The sequence below is a fragment of the Canis aureus genome, chromosome X, assembly GCF_053574225.1.
Source record: "Canis aureus isolate CA01 chromosome X, VMU_Caureus_v.1.0, whole genome shotgun sequence".
Lineage (NCBI taxonomy): Eukaryota > Metazoa > Chordata > Mammalia > Carnivora > Canidae > Canis > Canis aureus.
Window position 1 is genome coordinate 97,065,337 of NC_135649.1, and position 21,560 is coordinate 97,086,896.

The following is a 21,560-nucleotide window of genomic DNA, read 5'->3' on the forward strand; positions in this document are numbered from 1 at the left end:
TCTATAATAATGAGATTTTTTTTTTAGTAAAAAATATCTCTGCCTCCTTTAAGCATGACAAAAGAGTCCTTTGTGTTTGGAAAGAGGTCATATTAATTGTTGATGTTGATGATGCAGTGCAAATAAAGACCATCTTTTCTGTTTACTTGTATGGCAATAAATAAACACATTAGGAGAAACAAGGGAAACAAAATATGTAGGATTTCAGAAGTGGAGAGAGGGAATAAAGGCATGAGAATGGGTTTGTAAACTCAAGTATAACCACTGTGAAAAACCTAAAAGCAAAGTACCATTGCAAAGTGGCTTGAAGCCTTAGAACCAGATTCACAACCTAGAGAGGATTAAGGGTATCACAAAATAAAATGTCAATGCTTTAAAAATACTAGCAATGGATATACTGAAAATAATAAAACTGAAAGAAAAAGCTATTACATAATACCAATGTACCTCTATTCCTTTTTCTTGCTCTAGAAATATTTCAAATTATAAAAATTCCATTTATAGTGAGAGCAAAATTAGCTGAATTGCAGGAGTCAAGTGGAAGAAACTTACTTTTCACTGCACACATTTTTATTTTTCCACTGTACACCATTATTTTGTTCCATATGTATGTCTTACCTTACAAAATAAAATAGAATCTTCTGTTTAGAAAAGTATATATATACACACTTTATATCTAAATGGGAAAAGGCAAATTAATAAGACTTTTATAATAAGAGAATATGTTAAAGAATGTTGGATAGAAGATTTCTCAAATATATTAATAAGACTTCTATAATAAGAGAATATGTTAAAGAATGTTGGATAGGGGGATCCCTGGGTGGCTCAGCGGTTTGGCACCTGCCTTTGGTCCAGGGTGTGATCCTGGAGTCCTGGGATCAAGTCCCACATCAGGCTCCATGCATGGAGCCTGCTTCTCCCTCTGCCTGTGTCTCTGCCTCTCTCTCTCTCTCAGTCTGTGTCTCTCAAGACAAAACAGACAATGATAGAAAACTGAGAGAAGTTCTTGAAAAGTGAGGAGGGGCACAAAGAGGGCATGTGGACTACTGACAATTGTTTTATATCTTGGTCTGGATAGTGTTTATAGAATGATCACTTTATAGTATATAGCAAATGTGTTTTAACACTTTCTTATTATGTCGTTTTCACATAATAAGAAATCCAATGGCCGATAAACATAGAAGGAATTTTCCAGCCCCATTAGAAGTCAAGGATTTGCGAAATAAAGCTAAAATATCGCTATGTATGATCTGAATGGTTGAAATTTAACAGTCTGACAGTACCACATGGCAGTGAGAATATGGAGCTGTTAGAATTCTCATACTCTGCTTCTTGGACTGTAAAATATAAAAAGTAGTGTAAACTTTCATATGATACTATGCTAGGAGTAAAAACCCTAGGACAGCATCTTGTCATCTTTAAGATGCACATAACCTGTGGCTCATCCATTTCAGTTCTAGGTATATACTCCACCGAAATTCTTCTGCAAACATTTCAGGGAATAGGTACATGAATGTTCATAGCAGCATTATAATAGCTTCAAACTAGAAACAATCTAAATATTTAGTAACAGTTTTAAAAAGTACACAAAATAATATACAATGAATAAGAAATCAGTTTTAAAAGATTATTATTTTTATTTTTTTATTATTTTTTTTTTAGATTATTTGTTTTAGAGAGAGATCCTGTGTATGCATGCTAGAAGGGGGAGGGGCAGAGAGAGAAGAAGATAAATCCTCCAGCAGACTCCCCTTTAAGCCTGGAGCCCACTGCAGGGCTCTATCCCAGGACCCTAAGATCATGATCTGAGCTGAAGTCAAGAGTCAGACGCTCAGTCAACTGAGCCAGCTAGGCTCTCCAAGAAACATTTTTAATTAACTAAATTTAAACACATTTTAATAAAAATCTTAAAAGTATAACTTTAAGGGGGAAAAGGCAAAAAAAAGCATAATATTGGGCAAATAAACTCTCACACAAAATAATACATATAATATGGTTGCATTCATAAAAAGTTCAAAAGCGCATACAAACCAAACACCAGTGTTAGGGATGTGTATTTAAATTACATAAATTACAAAGCTCTAAGGGAATGATTACCATAGAAGTTAAGAAGGAGGTTATATTGTGGGGGCAGTAGGGAGTAGTGATTGAGAGGGAGTTTGGGGGGGGTGGTTCTAGCTACTGTAAGTTTTTTTTGTTTTGTTTTAATTTCTTGGCTTTGGTGATGGTAACATGGGATAGCATGTATCCTTCTCTATGTTGTGTCACGATAGAAGGTGTTTCGAAAATATGTATGGTGTGGTTATGGTTAGACGTAGCCCACCATGGTTTTTTATACTAGAGTAATGATTCAACTTCCATAAACTGGCTAATGATTTATCCCCACCAAAGAGACACTGACATGTCGTGGATTCTATATTGGTGATTTGATTTGCATTTGAAAACCTAAGCCAAATAGAGGCAGAATAATTACACCAACAACCACTACAACTGTTTGTCGAACACTGCCAGATACTGTTCTGAGAGCTTTAAATACGTTCATTGATTTCACCCATACATTAGCCTTTAGGAGGAGGTAGGTACTACTTTCATACTTACTTTTCAGAGAGGTCACTTACTTATCCAAGGCCACACAGTAAATGATGAAGCCAGAATTCCAACCCCGGCAGTGGGACCACTGTGCTCTGTCTGCTTGAAGAGTTGAGGGCATGGGTTCAGCTACGAGCCTGTATCCAGTGAATGTTTGCAGCGAGACAGTCAGTCAACTGCAGTAGAGTCTATTATACATGAGTGGACCTGGGTCCAGTATAAAAAAATATAGGCATCAAAGGACACACTTTAGTCTAGAAATCTGGGGCAGTGTCTTAGGAGGGGTTCAGGGGAAGTGGGGAGAGTTGGAGCCGTGGGAGAGCTCCTTGGAGTAGGTCAGGTTCTGTAGAAAATAAAACCCTTCATTACTGCTAGCATGCTTAGCTTTTACTACGTAATTATATTACTGGGAAAGCGGGGATGAAGGTGGGTGAGGAGGAGTAAGGGACTATGATTTGGGACAAAGAACTAATTAACTTTATTTATCAACACATACTGTTTGGACCACAAGACATTAGTGGAGGTACCTCCCACTCACCTCTTCAAAGATTAAATACGTAGGAAGAAATAAGAGCCTAATACTGAGTTAGCAGGCTTAAGTATAAAGCCACAATGGTTATGTCAGAAGGCTACTAAGATATTATTTATTTAAATCTATTTCATAGAATTGAGCACCACCTTAATGACCGGAAAGTGTTAAAGTATGTCCCAAAGTACCTAAATTACTCCCTAAATGTAATTTATGCTTGAGAATAATCTGACTAACTTGATTTAGAACAGCAGGAAGTAAGTTATGCCGCACATAAATGAAGCAGCAGTGTAATTTTAAATACTGCTTGCATAGTGAATGAGAATTTTAATATTTGCAAAATTTTAAAATCACTTGATTTATTATCCATATGTTTATACTGCCATTTTTGTCCTTTATTTAGTTCGTTTTACATTTCCTCTTACTGCCAGGGAAAAAAGCAACAACATTTTTCCCCTAGTAATAATGTAGAGGGTAAAACTTATATTTATTTTCCTGAATGGTATTTTTAATATCTCCATGTATTTCTAGTTGTTGCTGCCTTTTTCCTTAATCCTGGACAGTCCAATTAATGGAGTGAGAGAAGTTGAGGGAGCCTAGTGACTGATGTGAGATTAAACTTATAAATGTAACATTGTAAAACTCACAAAATTTATATCTATTCATTCAGAATTTTCCTCAGTGGGAAAGAGTTTGAATTTCAAAGTAGTCATGATAAAAAATGAAATTTTACGTAGTAAATTCAAGAATAGAGTTAGACGTTGCTATTAACAACGCATATTAAAATGCTGAAAAGTATATTTTAAAATTTTATGTGATGCTTGAAATGGAGTTTAAAATATTATTACTCACATTAAACGTCGTCACGTGTAAAGTGCATGCTTTTATTCTTTAATATTTTGTTTGAATAGAATTACTCATTTAAACATTAATTGTAATAATAAAATTAAATCAACTTTACAGTTTTCAAAGTTTTAGCAGTTGCAGGCTATATAACGAATATTCTAGATTTAGATGTTTACAAAGTGAACAGTTTAAGTAGTTCAGCCTAAATCTTTTAGCGCAAACGTTTGGATTTCGGGAGTTGGGGAAAAGGAAGCAAGAGGGCATCTCAAGAATATGGAACTCTCGTGCAAAGTCACACAGTCCCAAGGCAGCAGCAGGGCCTGCGGAACCACAGATGGTCCCGTGAGGCTGACAAGTCCAGCCTGTCTCATTCTTGTGGGCCTGGAACAAGGATGGAAAATAGAGAATCCGGGCCTGCAGACTATTTTCCTTTCCTTCCTCCTTCCAGCTGTGTCTTGCAGAGCTAGGGGTGCCATGATCAATTGTATGGGACCTTATGGTTTTCTTCTTTCGGGGAATTTAGAGGAAAGATCATCTGCAAAGAGAAATGGGGGTTGATGGGGGAGGAGGCTTTGTGAAATCTAGTGGATGGTATAATCGCCTGTGCTCTGAATGGTGGAGGGACACATCTGTGCAGCAGCAGCCTGGAATGAAGAGTTGGTATTTACAGTACAAATGGTAGAAAAACAGTCACCTGCCCGTAGCTGAAAGGAGTTGGCAGGAGGATAATTCTGGTGGCTGGGTAGAGGGAAGAAAAGCTAAGTAAGAAGGGGACTGATGACTGTCACAAAGGTGGAATGTAAATTGTGACCAAACATCGACTCCTTTGTGTTCCAGTTGGCTTCTTCCTGTTTCTCAAACTGTGGTAGCAGGAAGAGTTGGAGGTGATAGTTGTTAGAATATGAAACTGCCTTTTAAAATTATTTTGAAGATATTTTTCTGAATATCAAAGTATGAAACATATTGTAGAACAACCTAACAACATAGAAAAATATGATGAAAATTAAATCAGCTACAGTCTCACCAAGATGGAACAATACCAACTATGCCTCATCATTTTTTAGATCATTTAACAAAAACTTTGACTCCAGGGATGTGAGTCACTATAGGACATGTGCAATGTACAGTTTTCTCTTAAAGGGAATAAATTATTGGGACATTGAGTAACTCAGTTAAAAGTCTAGCTCTTGATTTTGGCTCAGGTCATAATCTCAGGGTTGAGAGATCAAGCCCCATGTTGGGGTCTGATCTGGGCATAGAGGCTGCTTATCCCTCTCCTTCTCCTCCTCTTGCTCTCTCAAATAAATAAAATCTTAAAAAATAAAGGGAATAAATTCTTAAGATGCATTCTTAAGTCATTTATTGTGATTAGTGTTGAAAATATATGAAAACAAAATTATCATTAAGCATGCAAAATATTTCCAAGATCATTTTTTGGCTGATGGATATATCATATTTGATCAACTCTAGAATGCCCTTAATTATTAAAGGCAGAATTCTTCTTTTTAAGCTAGCTCTAGTTAAAGACTATCCATTTGGGCTACCATTGGCTCCTTTTTTTTATGCTACCAAAATACTGTTTTAGGCATTTTTAGAGTAAGAAATATAATTGGGGTGCCTGGGTGGTGTAGTCAGTTAGGTGTCTGACTCTTGGTTTTGGCTCAGGCTGTGATCTCAGAGCCCTGATCTTAAGGTGGTGAGATCGAGCCCTGCCTTGGGCTCTGTGCTCATTGCAGGGTCTGCTGAAGTTTCTCTCTCCTTCTCCTTCTGCTATCCCCCAAATAAATAAATCTTTAAGAAAGGAAGAAATAAAAAAAAAAAAAGAAAGGAAGAAATATAGTTAATCATCAAGTGGGGTGTCTGATAAAATGCAATGTATGTAGATTCATTAGTTGGAAGATGATAAAGAAGAAAAAAAGAAAAAATTCCCTACAACTATCTCTTTGAATTATTTAACTAGTAAGACTTCATCTTAAAAAATAAGTAAATCCTACCAAAGAGCATGGAAGAACATGAAAGGCACCACTGAAGCCAGAGAGATCTGAGTTAGAATCCCCTTCCTGTCGTTTTATTCCTCTTTACCTTTAGGCAGACTACTCAGCCTCTCACATTTCTCCAATGAAAAATAGGAATAATAATTGTTATGTTGTAGAGGGTGTTATTGGAGCCCAGTGCCTGGCTCATAGTAACCTTTCAAGAAATGTTAATTCCAAAAAAAATAAAAAAAAAAGAAATGCTAATTCCATTCTCCTCCCATTAAAACAATAGGGAGTTGGGGCATTATTTAAGTTCTATGATTGTTTAAATTTCTTAAATGGAGGTACAGATCTGAAAAGATGTGGAGATATTCAAAACTATACCCCATTGCATCTTAAGAGTAGACCTCAGAGAATTCTACAGGCCACTGGACTCTGAGGCAGTCCCACAGCCAGAAATTTTCAGGATGGTATTTGGTTTAATGCTAGTAAATACCTGTTTGGACAGGCCCCAGGAGACCCAGTAGTTCATAACCCCCTTAAGACTTTAAAACTTCCAAAAAAAAAAAGGACTTTAAAACTTCCTTTATAGACTGTTTTTTCATCTTGACTATACATTAGAATCAGTTGGGTGCTTTTAAAAATACCAGTGTCAGGATGCCACTCACAGATACTGATTTAATTGGTGATTTTTATGTGAAACTGTCTTAAAGTAAACATCTAATCCTTACTCATTTTGGCCTTAGTCACTTCTGTGACCAGAACACGACCAAGTACCTCCTTCTTAATATTCTTTCCATGTGCAATATTGACACAGTACCTTGCACTGAGTTCCTTCAGCATTACAATTGAAAATATTAGTGGATACAATAACAAGAAGATTAAAGGAAGACACCACTCATCACCTGGTTTAGACTAGTATATCATCAGTTAGTTGGTTGCTTACATCTGATCTGGTGATACAAGTTACATCTGTCATCCTGGATATTTGAAGACCTTAGTAAATAAACTCCTTTGGATCAAAAGTAATACGGAAATTGATAGGTTCATGAAGTAATTTCATGAAGTAATTTGATTTTTTTTGCTTCAAGTTTTTATTTATATTCTAGTTAGTTTACATAAAGGGTAATACTGGTTTCAGGAGTAGAATTTAGTAATTCATCACTTACATATAGCACCCAGTGCGAGGATCCCTGGGTGGCTCAGCGGTTTAGCACCTGCCTTCAGCCTGGGGCATGATCCTGGAGTCCTGGGATCGAATCCCACATCAGGCTTCTTTCATGGAGTCTGCTTCTCCCTCTGTCTGTCTCTCTCTGTGTCTCTCATGAATAAATAGATAAAATCTTTAAAAAAATAACACCCAGTGCAGGTAATTATATTTTGATCCAAAAAATATGTTGTCATTGAATATCTACCTTTGAAATACTTAATTTCTTAGGTGCAAATATATATATATTTTTTTAAATTCCTGGAATATTTTTTAAAAATGCTCAAAGAGAATAAAATGTTAATACTCCATAATTGTTTTTATTTTTGTTTTGGTAAAAAATGTGTTTGATTTTGAAGGGAAAAATTACAGCCTTTTATTTTAATTAATCCATTTTGTTCAATATCATTTATCTCTGTTAATTGAAATTGAAACCTACAAATGTGAGAAACTATCAAAATAATATCCTTGTCCACATAATAAAACATATATGCTATGTCCATGTGATTTGCATAATCCACTTATTTTTCTTGTTCTCTATTTTTTGCCTCTAGGAGATTTGACAGATCTGTGGAAAAATGGCGGCGGTTTCATTATGATATGAAGATACTTAATCAATGGCTAACAGAAGCTGAACAGTTTCTCAAAAAGACACAAATTCCTGAGAATTGGGAACATGCCAAATACAAATGGTATCTTAAGGTAAGGTTTTGATATCTCTTTTTTCACACTGTCTTTGCCACACTATCGCAACTGTTTAACTTCTTTAAGTTCAGGTTGTGAAGGATGATGGAAATTGATAATTCCCAACTTTTGTTGTTATCACTACACCTATTAGAACATCATCATAATGACCATGCTGGGAGAATGTGCTGTGGACTATTTGTGTCAGTGTGAGAGTTAGCCTGGATCTAACTGGTTTATCTGATGAACTGCGAAGTATAATTGAATCTGTGATACAGGGAAGCATCTTGTAGCAGGGTGTCCTGCGGCTTTGGGGCAGTGTATGTTTTTGCCTTATGTTGCCTTATGTCTTCTGTCCAGGAGAACTTGTGGCATATTTAGCAATAATGTAGTTGCTGGAAATATCCATCATGATAAAATTACAGTTCTGTTTCCCTAGAGACAATTGTGCTGTAGCAATATTTCTATATATTCTGTTGACAGAATGCCTTTGAGATAGTCCAGAGGCCAAAACAATGCAGAGTTAATTGGTGGTACTTATTGACTTTTTTATGGTTTATGTTAATGGAAATGCAACATACGGATTATAACCAGTGTATAGTTTAATTTCAACTTGCTGTGTCATTTGAGTATGCAGAGAGAGATAAATTAGTTTTTGGAGGTTATAACTTAGGTTGTAAAATATATAGTTTAGGTACAAGACATATTGAGTTTATTACACCAAGTCTTAAGTATTTTGGTAACTTTTTACTCAAATTGTTCATGTACCAATTTTCAATCAAGCAGATTTGAGTTGTGGCCAATTTTTAATGCCATAAAATACTGATTAAGATGGATGAAAGCAAAGAAAAAGGTAACTTATAAGTTCAGACATTTCAAATTGCTGGATTCATAAAAGCAGTATCATATTCAACTTTACATTTCCTTATTCTCAAATAATTTTTTGCATAGCAAAAATACCTTCTGACATTAAAAAGGTAAGATGTAAGCATGCACATATAGGTAAGCTGTGTGCACATATAATATAAATAATTTTAAGAACTTGTGTAATTATGTGTCAAATTTGTATATACATCAGCATTGGCATTGAAGATAGAAAATCCATGGCTTTCCAATCTGCCATCATATAGAAAATACATTTTGTAAGAGCACTAAAGTGAATTTGGAGCTAATGCAGCATTACTATGTCTCTAAAATATGTGCCATTAAGGTGTACTTGAGATGTTAAACCTTTTGTCATTTCCACAGATAACTTACACAAGATAGTTATACATTTTAATCTGTTTTTTATTATTTAAAAAATACATACTCACTATAAAAAAGAAAAAGCAATGCAGAAATTCATGTATACTTCCTTTCTACTCCTCAGAGAGTAGTTTTGATAAGGATTTTGGTACATATTTCAGGTCAGCATCTTTGGGAGGCCCCCTCCAAGATGGAGATTAACATATAGAAGGCTTATTGGGGAGTGCTTTTGGAACTCAAGCAATTGGTTTATGATATGCCTTGGTGTATAGTTTTCTACATGTTTCTTGTTCTTGAGGTCTGTTAAGCTTATTTGGATTATGGGATTTTAGTTTTTATCAAATTTGGAATTTTCAAGGCATTATTTTTAATGTTGTATATTTTTCCTTTATGGTCTTTATTCTGTGTAATTCATATTATGTGATTTATATTGTCAAATTGACCAATCTCATCTTTTGCAATATCTAATCTGTGGTTAATCTCATCTAGTGTATATTTTTAACCTTGGACATTGTTGCAGTGTGATTTGAGTCTTTTTACATCTTTCATGTCTCTACCCAATTTGTCAATCTTTCCTCTACATTTTGGAAAATATGGAATACAACTGTAAAACCTTGTATAATGTCCTTGTCTACTAATTCTGTCGTCTATGTCTATTTTGGGTCATTTTCAGTTAAGTTTTCTGTTCATTGTGGGTGTTTTTTCCTGCTTCTTTGGATGACTGGTCGTTTTGACTGGATGCCAGATGGTGTAAATTATCACTTTTTGAGTGCTTGGTGCTTTTGTGCAGATAAATATTCTTGACCCTTGTTCTGGGACACAGTTAATTTACTTGGAACCGATTTGATCTTTTGAGCATCTCTCTTTTAGACATTGAGAGTTTTGAACAGAACAGCGTAAGTCTAGAGCTAATTTTGCCCCACTATTGAGGCAGAACCTTTCTGAGTATGCTCTCCTATGCTCTGTGAATGATGAGGTTTTCTACTGTGGCTAGGAAGAAGAGGCATATTCCCAGCTGTGTGTGAGCTCTGATGACTGTTACTTTTCACCTTTTTGCATAGTTCTCTCCCTCATCATGTATACTTTGCTCACATGGAACAGCTGATCAGGACTCAGATGAAGACTTGAAGGGAGCTCTCGGGGGGTGGGGGTCTCTAGTGTTCTCTCTCGTTGTATTTCTCTCCCCTTTGGTACTCTGCCCTGTGAATTCTAGCCACCTTGGCCTCCTGGAAGTCCCAGATTTATCTCATCAACTCAAGGAGAGCTCCTAGCTTTGTGAGAGTCTCTTTATCCTTTGTCCTAGCCTGGAAATCTCTCCAGACAGTAAGCAGCAGCAAGTATGGAGTCACCTCATTGTTTCTAATTTCTCAGAGATCAGCATCTTTCATTGAGTGGTATCTCATGTCCTCAAAACCATAATTTCATATATTTTGTCCATTTTCTTCAGTTTTTAGCCAGGAGGTTAAATCTGGTCCCTGTTACTCCCATTTGGCTAGAAGCAGATGCCCAAACCAAATTATTTTGATGCCATTTGATCTTTTAGTACATTTACTTCTACATACCCTTGCAACTGTGTAATGCTTGTAAATGCCTTGAGAATGTCTAAAGGTCCTCAATTCTTGACAGTGTGGTTTAGTTGAGATTGATAAACATCTTATCAATACTTTTCCCCTTAATAGGAGAATTTTTAAAAAGACCTTTATTTAGTCTCTTTTTTACTCAACTTACACATAAAATAAGAAAGGGAATTCTGTATGTCCAGGGTAAAGTTCTTCTAGATAAGGACCTGTGAATGATATTTTAAATCCTCTAAATAGTTAAGGTATTTTTCCCTAGTGATTAGGAAGCTCAAAAATCATGCACAAGCATATGTGCATTCATGCACGCACACACATGTACATAAGATGCCTAAGGTTATCTTTCCATTCTGGTAAGTCTCAGAAAGCGAGTCCTGAAGGACCCTGTAAGGCAGCAACATTAGTAAGATAAATAGAATCCCTGATAATTTCAGCTATCTTGGCCATAATCATTGTTGATTGAGTAATAACAAATAAGAGAAAGAGTTTAAATTTTCGCTAAGAAATTATTTTAGGAAACAGAATGTTGATGGCACCTGTTAGTAGCAGACAGATTTTTTTGGCATGAACCAGTAATGGTTGCTTTGAGGAAAATCAACCAAACTGCCCATGTACTAAACAGATACATGCAGGGGTACACTGTAGTTTGAAGCCTCATATATATAATTTTTAGCAAAAGTATCATGTCTAAATATGAGATCAAATAAAAAGTATGTACATGCTGTATGCTCTTCTATGTATATTTCTATCACACTACATTTTATTTAACTCGTTAACTTGGAAAAAGACAAATCAGTGTTCTACTAACACTTGATATTATCATTCAAAATAAAGTGACTGCCAATACCAGAAAGATGGTCTGGTTCTATGCAACTCAATGATTTTTATCTCTGTCCTAAGTTAATGATAAAATTAAACATGTGAATTCATATTCTTCAAGATATTGCAAAAATATGTCATACCACAATAGGAGATCTCTCTTTTTTAAAGATTTTATGTATTTATTCATGAGAAACACACACAGAGAAAGAGGCAGAGATACAGGCAGAGGGAGAAGCAGGCTCCATGCTGAAAGCCCAATGTGGGACTTGATCCTGGGACTCCAGGATCATGCCCCGGGCTGAAGGCAGGCACTAAACCGCTGAGCCACCCAGGGATCCCCAGGAAATCTCTTTCTAAAAATTAAATTTTTGCATGAAAATATATCTACTATGTCATATGCCACTAAAAACTTATTTGTTAATACATTCGCTCAATTATTTATGCATCTTCTTGTATATTCACTCCACCAGCAGTAACTGAGTGCATATGCAAAATTTTATCAACCACAAAAATATTGACTTGTCACGTTAGGCTCTAATAGAAGTTCAGAAGATTGGCTAAGAGGTTGGAAGCTACATTCAGAAAGTATGGGTTCAAGTCCTGGCTCTTTTAGCTTAATATCTTAGGAAAATATCTGATATCTCTTCATGCCTCTGCTATCTCTTCTCTTAAATAGGAATAAAAATGAGATGTGCATATAGCACTTAGAATGCCATTTTCTACAAAATAAATAAAAGATCTTAGTGTAACTAATCACACTTCTTAGTGATTAGCCTATATCAATAAAAAAAAAAACATTTACTGAATTACTGTCCCCAACCATCTGAAATGCAGATTGAACAACCTGACAATTTCATTAAACCTTATCTTTTTATGAATTATGACACTTCCTCAAAGTACAGCTCTTGGATTAGGAATTGAGGAAAATTCTAGTTCAGCCAAACACATCCTCCTCAGATAGCTGACACCTCTGCCTACTCATTTTAGAACAAGAAGAAATGTTAATGGGAGCTTTCAAAGGGAAAGCTGAACACCATGAAAGAAAGTTATGAAAATAACATTAACTAACATAGTGACAGAGTTGAATTGGTGTGCCAACAGATACCTTGAGTGAAAACAGAAAAGTAGAAATCACAAAGTGTCCTAATGTTTAGCTTTACATGTCCTTCTGGAGTAGAAAGCAGTTAGTTTTAAAACATGGACTACTATTTAGTGGGGGTTGAAAATCCTTGAGACTGACAGTAGAAATAATAAAAATCACCATTAGATTTAATATTTGAAAGAGTCTTCTTGCTATTTGTGGAAATGGAGCCTGTTTGTTTTATGGGGTAATGCTGCTTAGTGGACCATATTTCAGCTCCTGAAAGCAGTTGCAGTTACTCAATAAATTAAACATAAAATGTCCACAGGACCCAGCAATTTCACTCCTAGGTTTGAAAATGTGTGTTCAAACAAAAACTTGTAGATGAATGCTCATTGGAGCACTATTCATGACAGCCACAAGGTGGAAAAAAACAAATTCCCATGAACAAATGACTAAATAAAAATTACCAGCACTTTCTAAAGAATGTTGCCACGAGCAAGCATGACACCTTGAAATCTTAAGAAATTCCATTTGAAAGCAACTTACAAAGTAAACAGAAGAGGGGCTGTTTAGATGAAATTTTTTAGGCTTTAAATCGACAAATGTTAAGCCAACAGAGGGAGTGGAATGGCAGTGTGTTATTTTGACATGAGTTAACTGCTGATTTTAGGCAAAATATCATCTTTTTAATGTGAAGTCAATTAGTTTTCTGGTATCTCTTTCAATGCTACCATGTTTTACTCCTCCGTAATGTATATTATATTGTGCATGTGCAATATACTTACATACATTGCTGCAAATAAATTCAATTAAAAGCGGTTTACTTTGTAACATAATGATACATCTTAATCCACTGTGATTGAGGATAAAGTCAACATGAATTACATATGTCATATTGTAATGTTCACATTCACCATCAAATCTCAAACTTTTAGTTTAAATTTATGTCCCAGTTCAGCAGAATATACTTTGCCTTTTCTCAAATTGGAAGCTTGCATGAAGAATGGAAAATTCTGTAGAAACCGTGTGGCTAGGGCATGAGAACATTACTGTGAGTTCTTAGATGAAATGATAAATGGCAAGAAAAAGACATTGGTGTCTTGGAGCTGGGGAGAGAGGCACAGAAAGGAGTCTCTAAGAGTCTGTGTTTCGCAGCTCTTCATCTCTGCCTACCTTGGCTATTTGGGATAGAGAAAAAACAAAATCCCAAGTGCTTTTTTAAAGGACCTGAAGCTCAGAAGTTTAGATTCACAGAACACATTGCAGGCAGGTAGTGCCTGCCCAAAAGCTTGAGACAAGTGCAAGAGGAAAAGGCTCTCTTCCTCATAAAAGAAGCCTCACCCAGTTTGACGTCCAGAAAGTCCTCCGGCAGCAGGTGTCATTAGTGAAAACCTGTTGGCTTGCCCAGAAACGAAGAGAGCTGAATGAATGTGCACAGGTCTCTGACACTCCCTGCCATAGAGTGAGTTTTGGTCTTTTTCTTTGGAGGTACTCTGATACCTACTCAGTAATCTGCTCCTTCAAATGACTTTATAGGAGATGAATGACTTTGAATGAATATGGATTAGATCAAAGGCTCTCTAGAATAAAAGCATATGGTGTAAAAGACCAAATTGAATACAAGTATGTTTTCTATACAGTTGGCTTTTACAGTGCTGATTTTCACCAGCTGGCTGGTGAGCTGGATGGCTTCTCCACAGCCGCACTGCTGGGAGTCAAATGCTGATAGGAACTTTGATGGAAAAATTACTTGAGTAAAAATTTCTGCCATCTGTTGCCCTTCATTGGGACCCTGATGTTAAGAATAATTCCTACAATCGCTGGCCCTTTATATTTCCCCAGCAGTGATAAAGTTTTGTTTGGTAGTCCCAGTGGCTGTATCCAAAGGGCACACACTAACGTAAAGGAATCAACGTGAAAATTTAGTGCTAAGAGAATTTGTCTCTTGTGGCTTTAGGGTTACAGCATTGTGTAAGCACGGGACTACATCTTACAATAAACTTTTCAATGTTATTAGCTGGTAGTGGCTGGAGAATTCAGCCTTTTAATACAGTTGAACAGTTGGGTGCTTCATTCTTACGTAAATATTGTTAGCCTTTTATTGCTGCTTAGAAACTCCTCTACAACTTCTTGGCTCCTATGCATCTTTTCAGAAGTAATAAATAACAGATTTATTGGGAGTTCGGCACAGCGCAGAAATTCAGAGAGGGGCTCTAAATTGTTGCCTATCAAATGTGTCTTTCATAAAATAAGTATACTAAATTAATTGGATAATTCCAATGGCTTGTTCTTGTTGTCCAGCATGGCATGTTTAAGAAGATGACAGATTGCCACCCATTATTGGAAAGAAGCAAAAACCAAAACTATAACTTATTGTAATAACCATAGCAGTAAAGAACTGCTTAAAATGCATGAAAAACACACCATCCCTAAGGGATCCCCATTCTTAGAGTAAGAAATTATCAAGAGAGTAAGATTCTGCAAATAAAAGTGAAGCATGCTAATTGCAAATTCCAAATTGGAAAAAAAAACCCTGCTCACATCAACATAGAAGCAATGTGAATTCAAAATTATTATTTGGTGAAGCATAATATTAATGCTAATATGAGTGATTTTCATGAAGTGCAATATTTGCAAAGAAGACATTCTAGCCACACTGATCTTGCTGTTTCTTCTCTCATAATTTCTTACCCTTCCTTCTAATGCTTATTTCTATGATTAAATTTGCTTTTCTCTTTGCTTGATGGTTCTATCCTAGCTCCAGTTCTTATCTGATATGTCCCAATCCTCTCCCTCTCAGGATTTTTGTACACTTCTCTTTATTTATATACCTTTGTTCCCTCATGATTTTTCTTAGACATGACTTTTGTAACTCCTCTCATCTTTTTTTTTTTTTAAAGATTTTATTTATTTATTCATGATAGTCACACAGAGAGAGACAGAGAGGCAGAGACACAGGCAGAGGGAGAAGCAGGCTCCATGCACCGGGAGCCTGATGTGGGATTCGATCCCGGGTCTCCAGGATCACGCCCCGGGCCAAAGGCAGGCGCCAAACCGCTGCGCCACCCAGGGATCCCGTAACTCCTCTCATCTTAAAGATCTCTCTCTCTCTCTCTCTCTCTCTCTCTCTCGCACACACACACACATATACACTGTCTTCATAACACTGTCAACGGCTGAAATTGTAATATATGGTTGCATGTTTATTATCTATATTTCCAACTAGAATGTGAACCTTGCTGGGACTTTGTCTTTCTTGGTCACAGATATATACTCAGCATTTAGAACAATCTCCTTAGCCGACTGAACCATTCAGCCAGCTAAGCAGCTGACTCTTGATTTTGGCTCAGGTCATGATCTGAGGGTCGTGAGATCGAGCCCCACATTGGGCTCTGTGCTCAGTGCAGACTTGCTTGATAGTCTTTATCCTTCTCCGTCTGCCCCTCCTTCATTTGTGCACTTTTTTTCTCTCTCTCTCAAAAAAAAATAATAATCTCCTTGTATATAGAACATATAATACTCATTCTAATGAATAGCTACATAAACGAAACAATTATATATCTATCGTATTATTCCCTTAGGTAGACTACCCCAAACTTGTCCTTCTTTCCACTTTTACCCCCTCTCCTATCCAAGAAATGTTCCCTTATATTGAGCTGCCCTGACCTCTTCTTCATACAGAGTATTTGAAATGTTCATATTTGCTAATGGTTTAACAATATGATGGCTCCACTCTCTTACTCCTTGAACATATCATAAATACCTGAATCCATTCAACAAACATTTAGTGTTAGCCTAGCACAGGCAAGACTTTGCCCGCTGCTAGGGATATAGAGTTGGCAAAGAAACCCATTTCGTTTAATAAGCTAACAGCTTCATGAATTTAACATATTAAGGCTAAGGTTGAACCTCATGGCAGTGTCATTGTTCCAGAAAGGCCTGGAACAAGCCTATGGAAAACAGGACTGTTTTTTTCTACAGTAGTTATTTGTGTTCTCTAGTCCTTTTTGACACCCCTCCATTACATCTCCTGGATTCCCAAACTTAATAAAGAAAACATGACTTTGGAAGCCAGGAAAGAGCTATATTGTGAAAGGCAGCATAAGGAAAGAGCTAGCTATTGAAGAAGTCACACAGAGAGTGAGAAAATGTTCTGACATAAGTTGTAAATTTTGAAAAATGATAAAATTGACAAATTATAGGACAAGAGGCCTGTTCACAGATGAGATGGTTCAGGATGAACTATTCATCAAACTGAATAGCAAGTATCTAGTCGTAAGAATAGTAAATCTTCCTACTCTATAACCAAATTATAGGTAGGAGCCTGAGACCAGGATTGTTTGCAAACATCATAATTCACACATTTTAAAATTCTTATTCTTTTATGAGGCTATAGTTGACAGAACTTTACTGGCAATTAATTAGTATTAAGTCATTCTAATCAAAACTGATAAAGAGAAATGATTCTGGGATATGGGGAAAAGAAAAAAATAGATATGTTAGAGATGAATGCATATTTATATAGTAGCATATCCCCTTTCAGGCTTTATTCACTAACTAAAAGTTCACTATTACTTTTTGCCAGTAGGTAATTTTAGTTCATAATTATGTAGTCCTTCAAGTTTTAATCCCTTCTTTGTCTACGTTCAAGCTTTCATTTTACCTAGACTAATTTCAAGGAATATTTCAGAGAAACTGAAACAATAGACAAATATCCTACACTGTAGACTCTAGGACTTCATGTAGAATATTGAACTCGTTATTATTATAAGTAAATATCTCACCTTTGATATTCCTCAGAGTACTTGTAATGAAATGAATTTTAATACAATATACATTTAATATTGATCCTAAGAATAATAAATTCTTTAGAAGAGCAAACTTAGGAGGCCCAATCCTGTCAGCTACCTGTTTTTGTGAATAAAGTTTTTTTGGGACCCAAACACACACATGTATTTACAAACTGTCTATGACTGCTTTTTGCTACAAAGGCAAAGTTAAGTAGTTACAGAGACTGTCTGGCCTACAAAGCTTAAAATGTTAAACTGTGTAGCTCTTAATAGGAAAAGTTTACTAACTCTTATTTTAGAAGATAGAGCAATAAGTTGCAATAAAAATTCAAGTGCTTTTTTACCTTCTCTCTAAGCATTCTTTGTTACTTGATATAACAGAGAAATGGACTTGGGCCATATCTATAAAACAAATTGAAAGTCATGGTAACAAAAAGAGGAAATCAAAATAGGCCTGTTATTTAAGTCAACTTTTTAATTAATTAATTAATTAATTTATTTATTTATTTATTTGAAAGAGAGAAAGAGAAAATGAGCAGGGGAGCAGCAGAGGGAGAGGGAGAAGCAGACTCTCCACTGAACAGGGAGCCTGCTGTGGGACTTGAGCCCAGGACCCTGGGATTGTGACCTGAGCCAAAGGCAGACACTTAACTGACTGAGCCAACCAGGTGCCCCTAAGTCAACTTTCAACTTTATGCTTTAAGAAAAGGTGCTTGATTAAAAACCAAAAGAAGTTTTAAAGTCACTTAAATAATGTGTGATGGACTTAGTCGTTGTGAAGAAAGTATAGCCACTGTCTTATGATAGTACCACCAGTTTCTCTTGGGTACCTGGACATTCTTAGTGGGACAATAAATCAAGTATTCTGTCCAAGAGAGTTCTAGAGGTTGTTCTGCTGGAGCTTTTCTCAAACTATCAGTGGTCCTAAGCATAGGTCCTAAGCTTGGCCAAACATAATTTTTTCTTGAGGCTTTTAATCTTGTGGTAAGTGATAAGGTTGGAGTTTATTCATTCTGGTGATAATGGCCAGTCAAGAACAACATACTACTCCGACTATGGGGACCTCTGAAATCCTGCCTGTTCCAAGTTTGATTCTTTGATTTTTCCTTTCACTCCTGTGAACCCTTCCATTTCTTCACTATGAATCTCCTTATTGCCAGAGGCAATTTCTGTTGCTTATCAGTGAAAAACTCTAAAGGAAACCTAGCATCATTAGAGAAATTCTTTGTCTAGCCTGGCTCCTTTTATAAAGAAGTTTGAGTCCCCTTGGAAAGCCTGCAAAACATAACCATTTGCATGTAATGAACAGTTTGCAGTACTTTGAGATTGATGTGCAATTTCTATTTGACAGGAGAGAAACAATTAGGATCAACTGTGGTAGTATATTCCAGAATACCAGTGTTGTTTCCACACTTTAAGTGTTGTTGGATCATTATATGAGATTCATAATTTTGTCCTGTTGTACCCACTTTTGCATTACTATTCAGTCTTAATTTATTATATACTATTAAAAGTTTTTAGGTAATTTGTTCTTATTGCTACTCAGACATTAAAATGTCTGCAGGCTGTGAAAATGAATAAATTTAATGTGCCAGCCTAGTTCTCCAAATCCTGGCATTACAACTAATAGTACAGGCTTATATTGTATTATAAATCCTAGTTAACATGGATTTATTTTGAAAATCCCATTTTACTGCTATTTTCAAATAATACATTTTTTTTCAAATATTTCATCCTTGAATCTCTATTTGTTTTTAATAATATATGGCTTCTGTATGTGCTTACAAGAGGATAATTTATGTATTTTTAAATACTAATAATGGATTGATGAAATAACCTTAACTTTAAAACAACACAATTGTTAAACTATGCTGTGTGTGTGTTTGCTTATTAGTTTTTTTTTTTTAACAGAGGCATATTAACATTTAAGATGTATTTTATGAGGAGCAAACTCTACCAAGTCCTAGTTCATGGGAATTTGAAAATTTAATCTCATAACCAGGGATATCCCTAGAAGAGTATTTAAGGGCAATTCAATCAGTATATAACCACCCAAGATATATCATTGAAAGGAGGCTGAACTGTTGAAATATTTCACAGTGGCATTGGGTTATCACTAAGAATGGAAATTTTGAAGTAGAATCATAATGATATTTATATAAGAGAACCACATGACACCAACCATTCCACCATGCACAGGGCTTAGGAGAGCACCACTTACCTGTCTACTCATGGGATGGATCTGCCCATAAGACTACCTGTATTTTAGTAAAAACTGTGTACCATCACTAAATTCTAGTTTGAACATTTAGCCCTGCCAATTCCTTGTATTTCAATTAACTTTTAAAATCAATATATTTATTCAGAAAGTTGTAACAAGGGAGCTGTTGTGTGTCAGATCCTGTGTGAGGTGGTCAGGATGTTGAAATTGACACAACCCCAATCTATTCACAGAGAATGCAAAGTTTACCAAGTTGATGGACATTTAAAATGATTGCCACATAAATGGTATGTTCAGCAGATGGATATTTAAGCAATTAAAATAACAGCTAAGAAGTGTAATAGAGGTGGGTATAATATTAAGAGAGTCAGGGAAGGGAGAATAAAAGAAGTAAGTAACTGGCTAGAAGATTTGAAAGAGCTTCACAGAGGAGGTGATAAGGGAAATAAGCAAGAGAAGGCTACATTCAGAGAAAGGAAGAAATATTTGAAAAGTGATAGTGTTCTAAAAAATGGTAAAATGAGTAGGGTGCAGTGAAAAGTACTTTTGTCAGATCACAGATACCTTGGAAGAAATGGCCAGAAATGATGGTAAGGACATCATTTCCTTTTTTGTTGTTGTTGGTTATATTTTGGGTTTTTGTTTTGTTTTGTTTTTTAATGGACTAGTATTTTTCCAAACTGTGAATCATGAATCATTTTGTGGATTGCCACCAACATTTCTTTTGGGTGAAGCAAAGCAAAGTCGAAAATATCAGAGTTCATTACACATACTAGAGAATTTTTCATAGATTTTTGTTGTTGCTGCTTCAATTGTGTGTGTGTGTGTATGTGTGTTTGTGTGTGTGCTGGATTCTCTCTGATTGAGCACTACAAGGTAGTAATGTGATGAGTATAAGGGCAGAATTTAGTTTAAAAAAATTAAGAAGCCAGTTTAGGAAATGGATAATTTTGGAAGATGGTATAAGATCAATTTTACAAAAAAGCATGCCCAGAAAGAAACAATACAAGATTTATTTAAGTGCAGTAGCTTATAAAATTTGAGTGCCTTGCTATAGAGAAGGTTACAAGTGATACTACTTGATGTGATTCTCAAAAAAAAAAATCTCAGCAAGGTAAGTAGAAACAGCATTCTTAAAACTCTTTTACAAAGACTCAGAAGGTTAAATATTTTATCCCAAATCATAAGGCTAATAAGTAAAGACCTTGATATCTGAGTACCATGTAGTTTACTGATCATCAGCTAGAAGTTAGAGATGTTAAGCAAAAAAAAAAAATTGCAGCTCTGCCTAATAAAGTATTGAGGAAACTAATGAAAGGAATAATTCTTGTCAATCACCACAGGGCAAGGCCCTCCTAAAAAGGCGTTAAGGATATTAAGTGATAAAGATGAAACTTCCTTCATCCATTAAAACGTTATTTGGTGATAAGTATATCCCTATTTAACCCTTCTTATATTATCAGTAAGGGTGAGACGTAACATCTTTATTACTATGGGTTATAGTTTGATTCAGAGTACATCAAAATCAGAGTATTAGAAAGGGCTATCTTTTTTATTAGAGATAATGTTAGAGTTGTTAATGATGACAATAACATTAGTCATATCATAACAAGGCACTTTATAATTTATGAAGCACTTTCAATTACATTGTTATTCTCATATTAATCTGTTGAGACACAGATTTGGGGGAATCCTTTATTACTGTAAGATGCAGATTACTGAGAAGAGAGAAGAGGATGGGCCAATTATTTATTTCTTCCTGATTTGGGATCAAAGTAGGGTCTTGGCAGGAGGACAGAAATTGGCAGGCAGCTTTTGTATATTGGAAGATAAGAGCATTGGACTATGTGTAGCGAAGGGTGATATTCTCTAAGAAAACTTTGACAGTGAAAGGCTCATTGCAGAGAGAAACCACCCTTTGAAGATCAAAGCCTAGGATTGAGTAGTTGCCCCCCTTTCCAAATACCCTTAGAATAAAACCCACCATGAC

At 35.8% G+C, this 21,560-nt stretch overlaps 1 protein-coding gene across 15 annotated transcripts in view; it reads left to right on the forward strand.

Moving 5' to 3' along the window:
• DMD (dystrophin) overlaps positions 1–21,560 on the forward strand; it is a 2,162,139-nt gene that overhangs the window by 1,067,804 nt on the left and 1,072,775 nt on the right. For all 15 annotated transcript variants that reach the window (XM_077887780.1, XM_077887782.1, XM_077887777.1 and 12 more), the window contains one exon: positions 7,702–7,849. In XM_077887780.1, the coding sequence (XP_077743906.1) occupies positions 7,702–7,849 (148 nt within the window). The remainder of the gene's footprint in view (positions 1–7,701; positions 7,850–21,560) is intronic.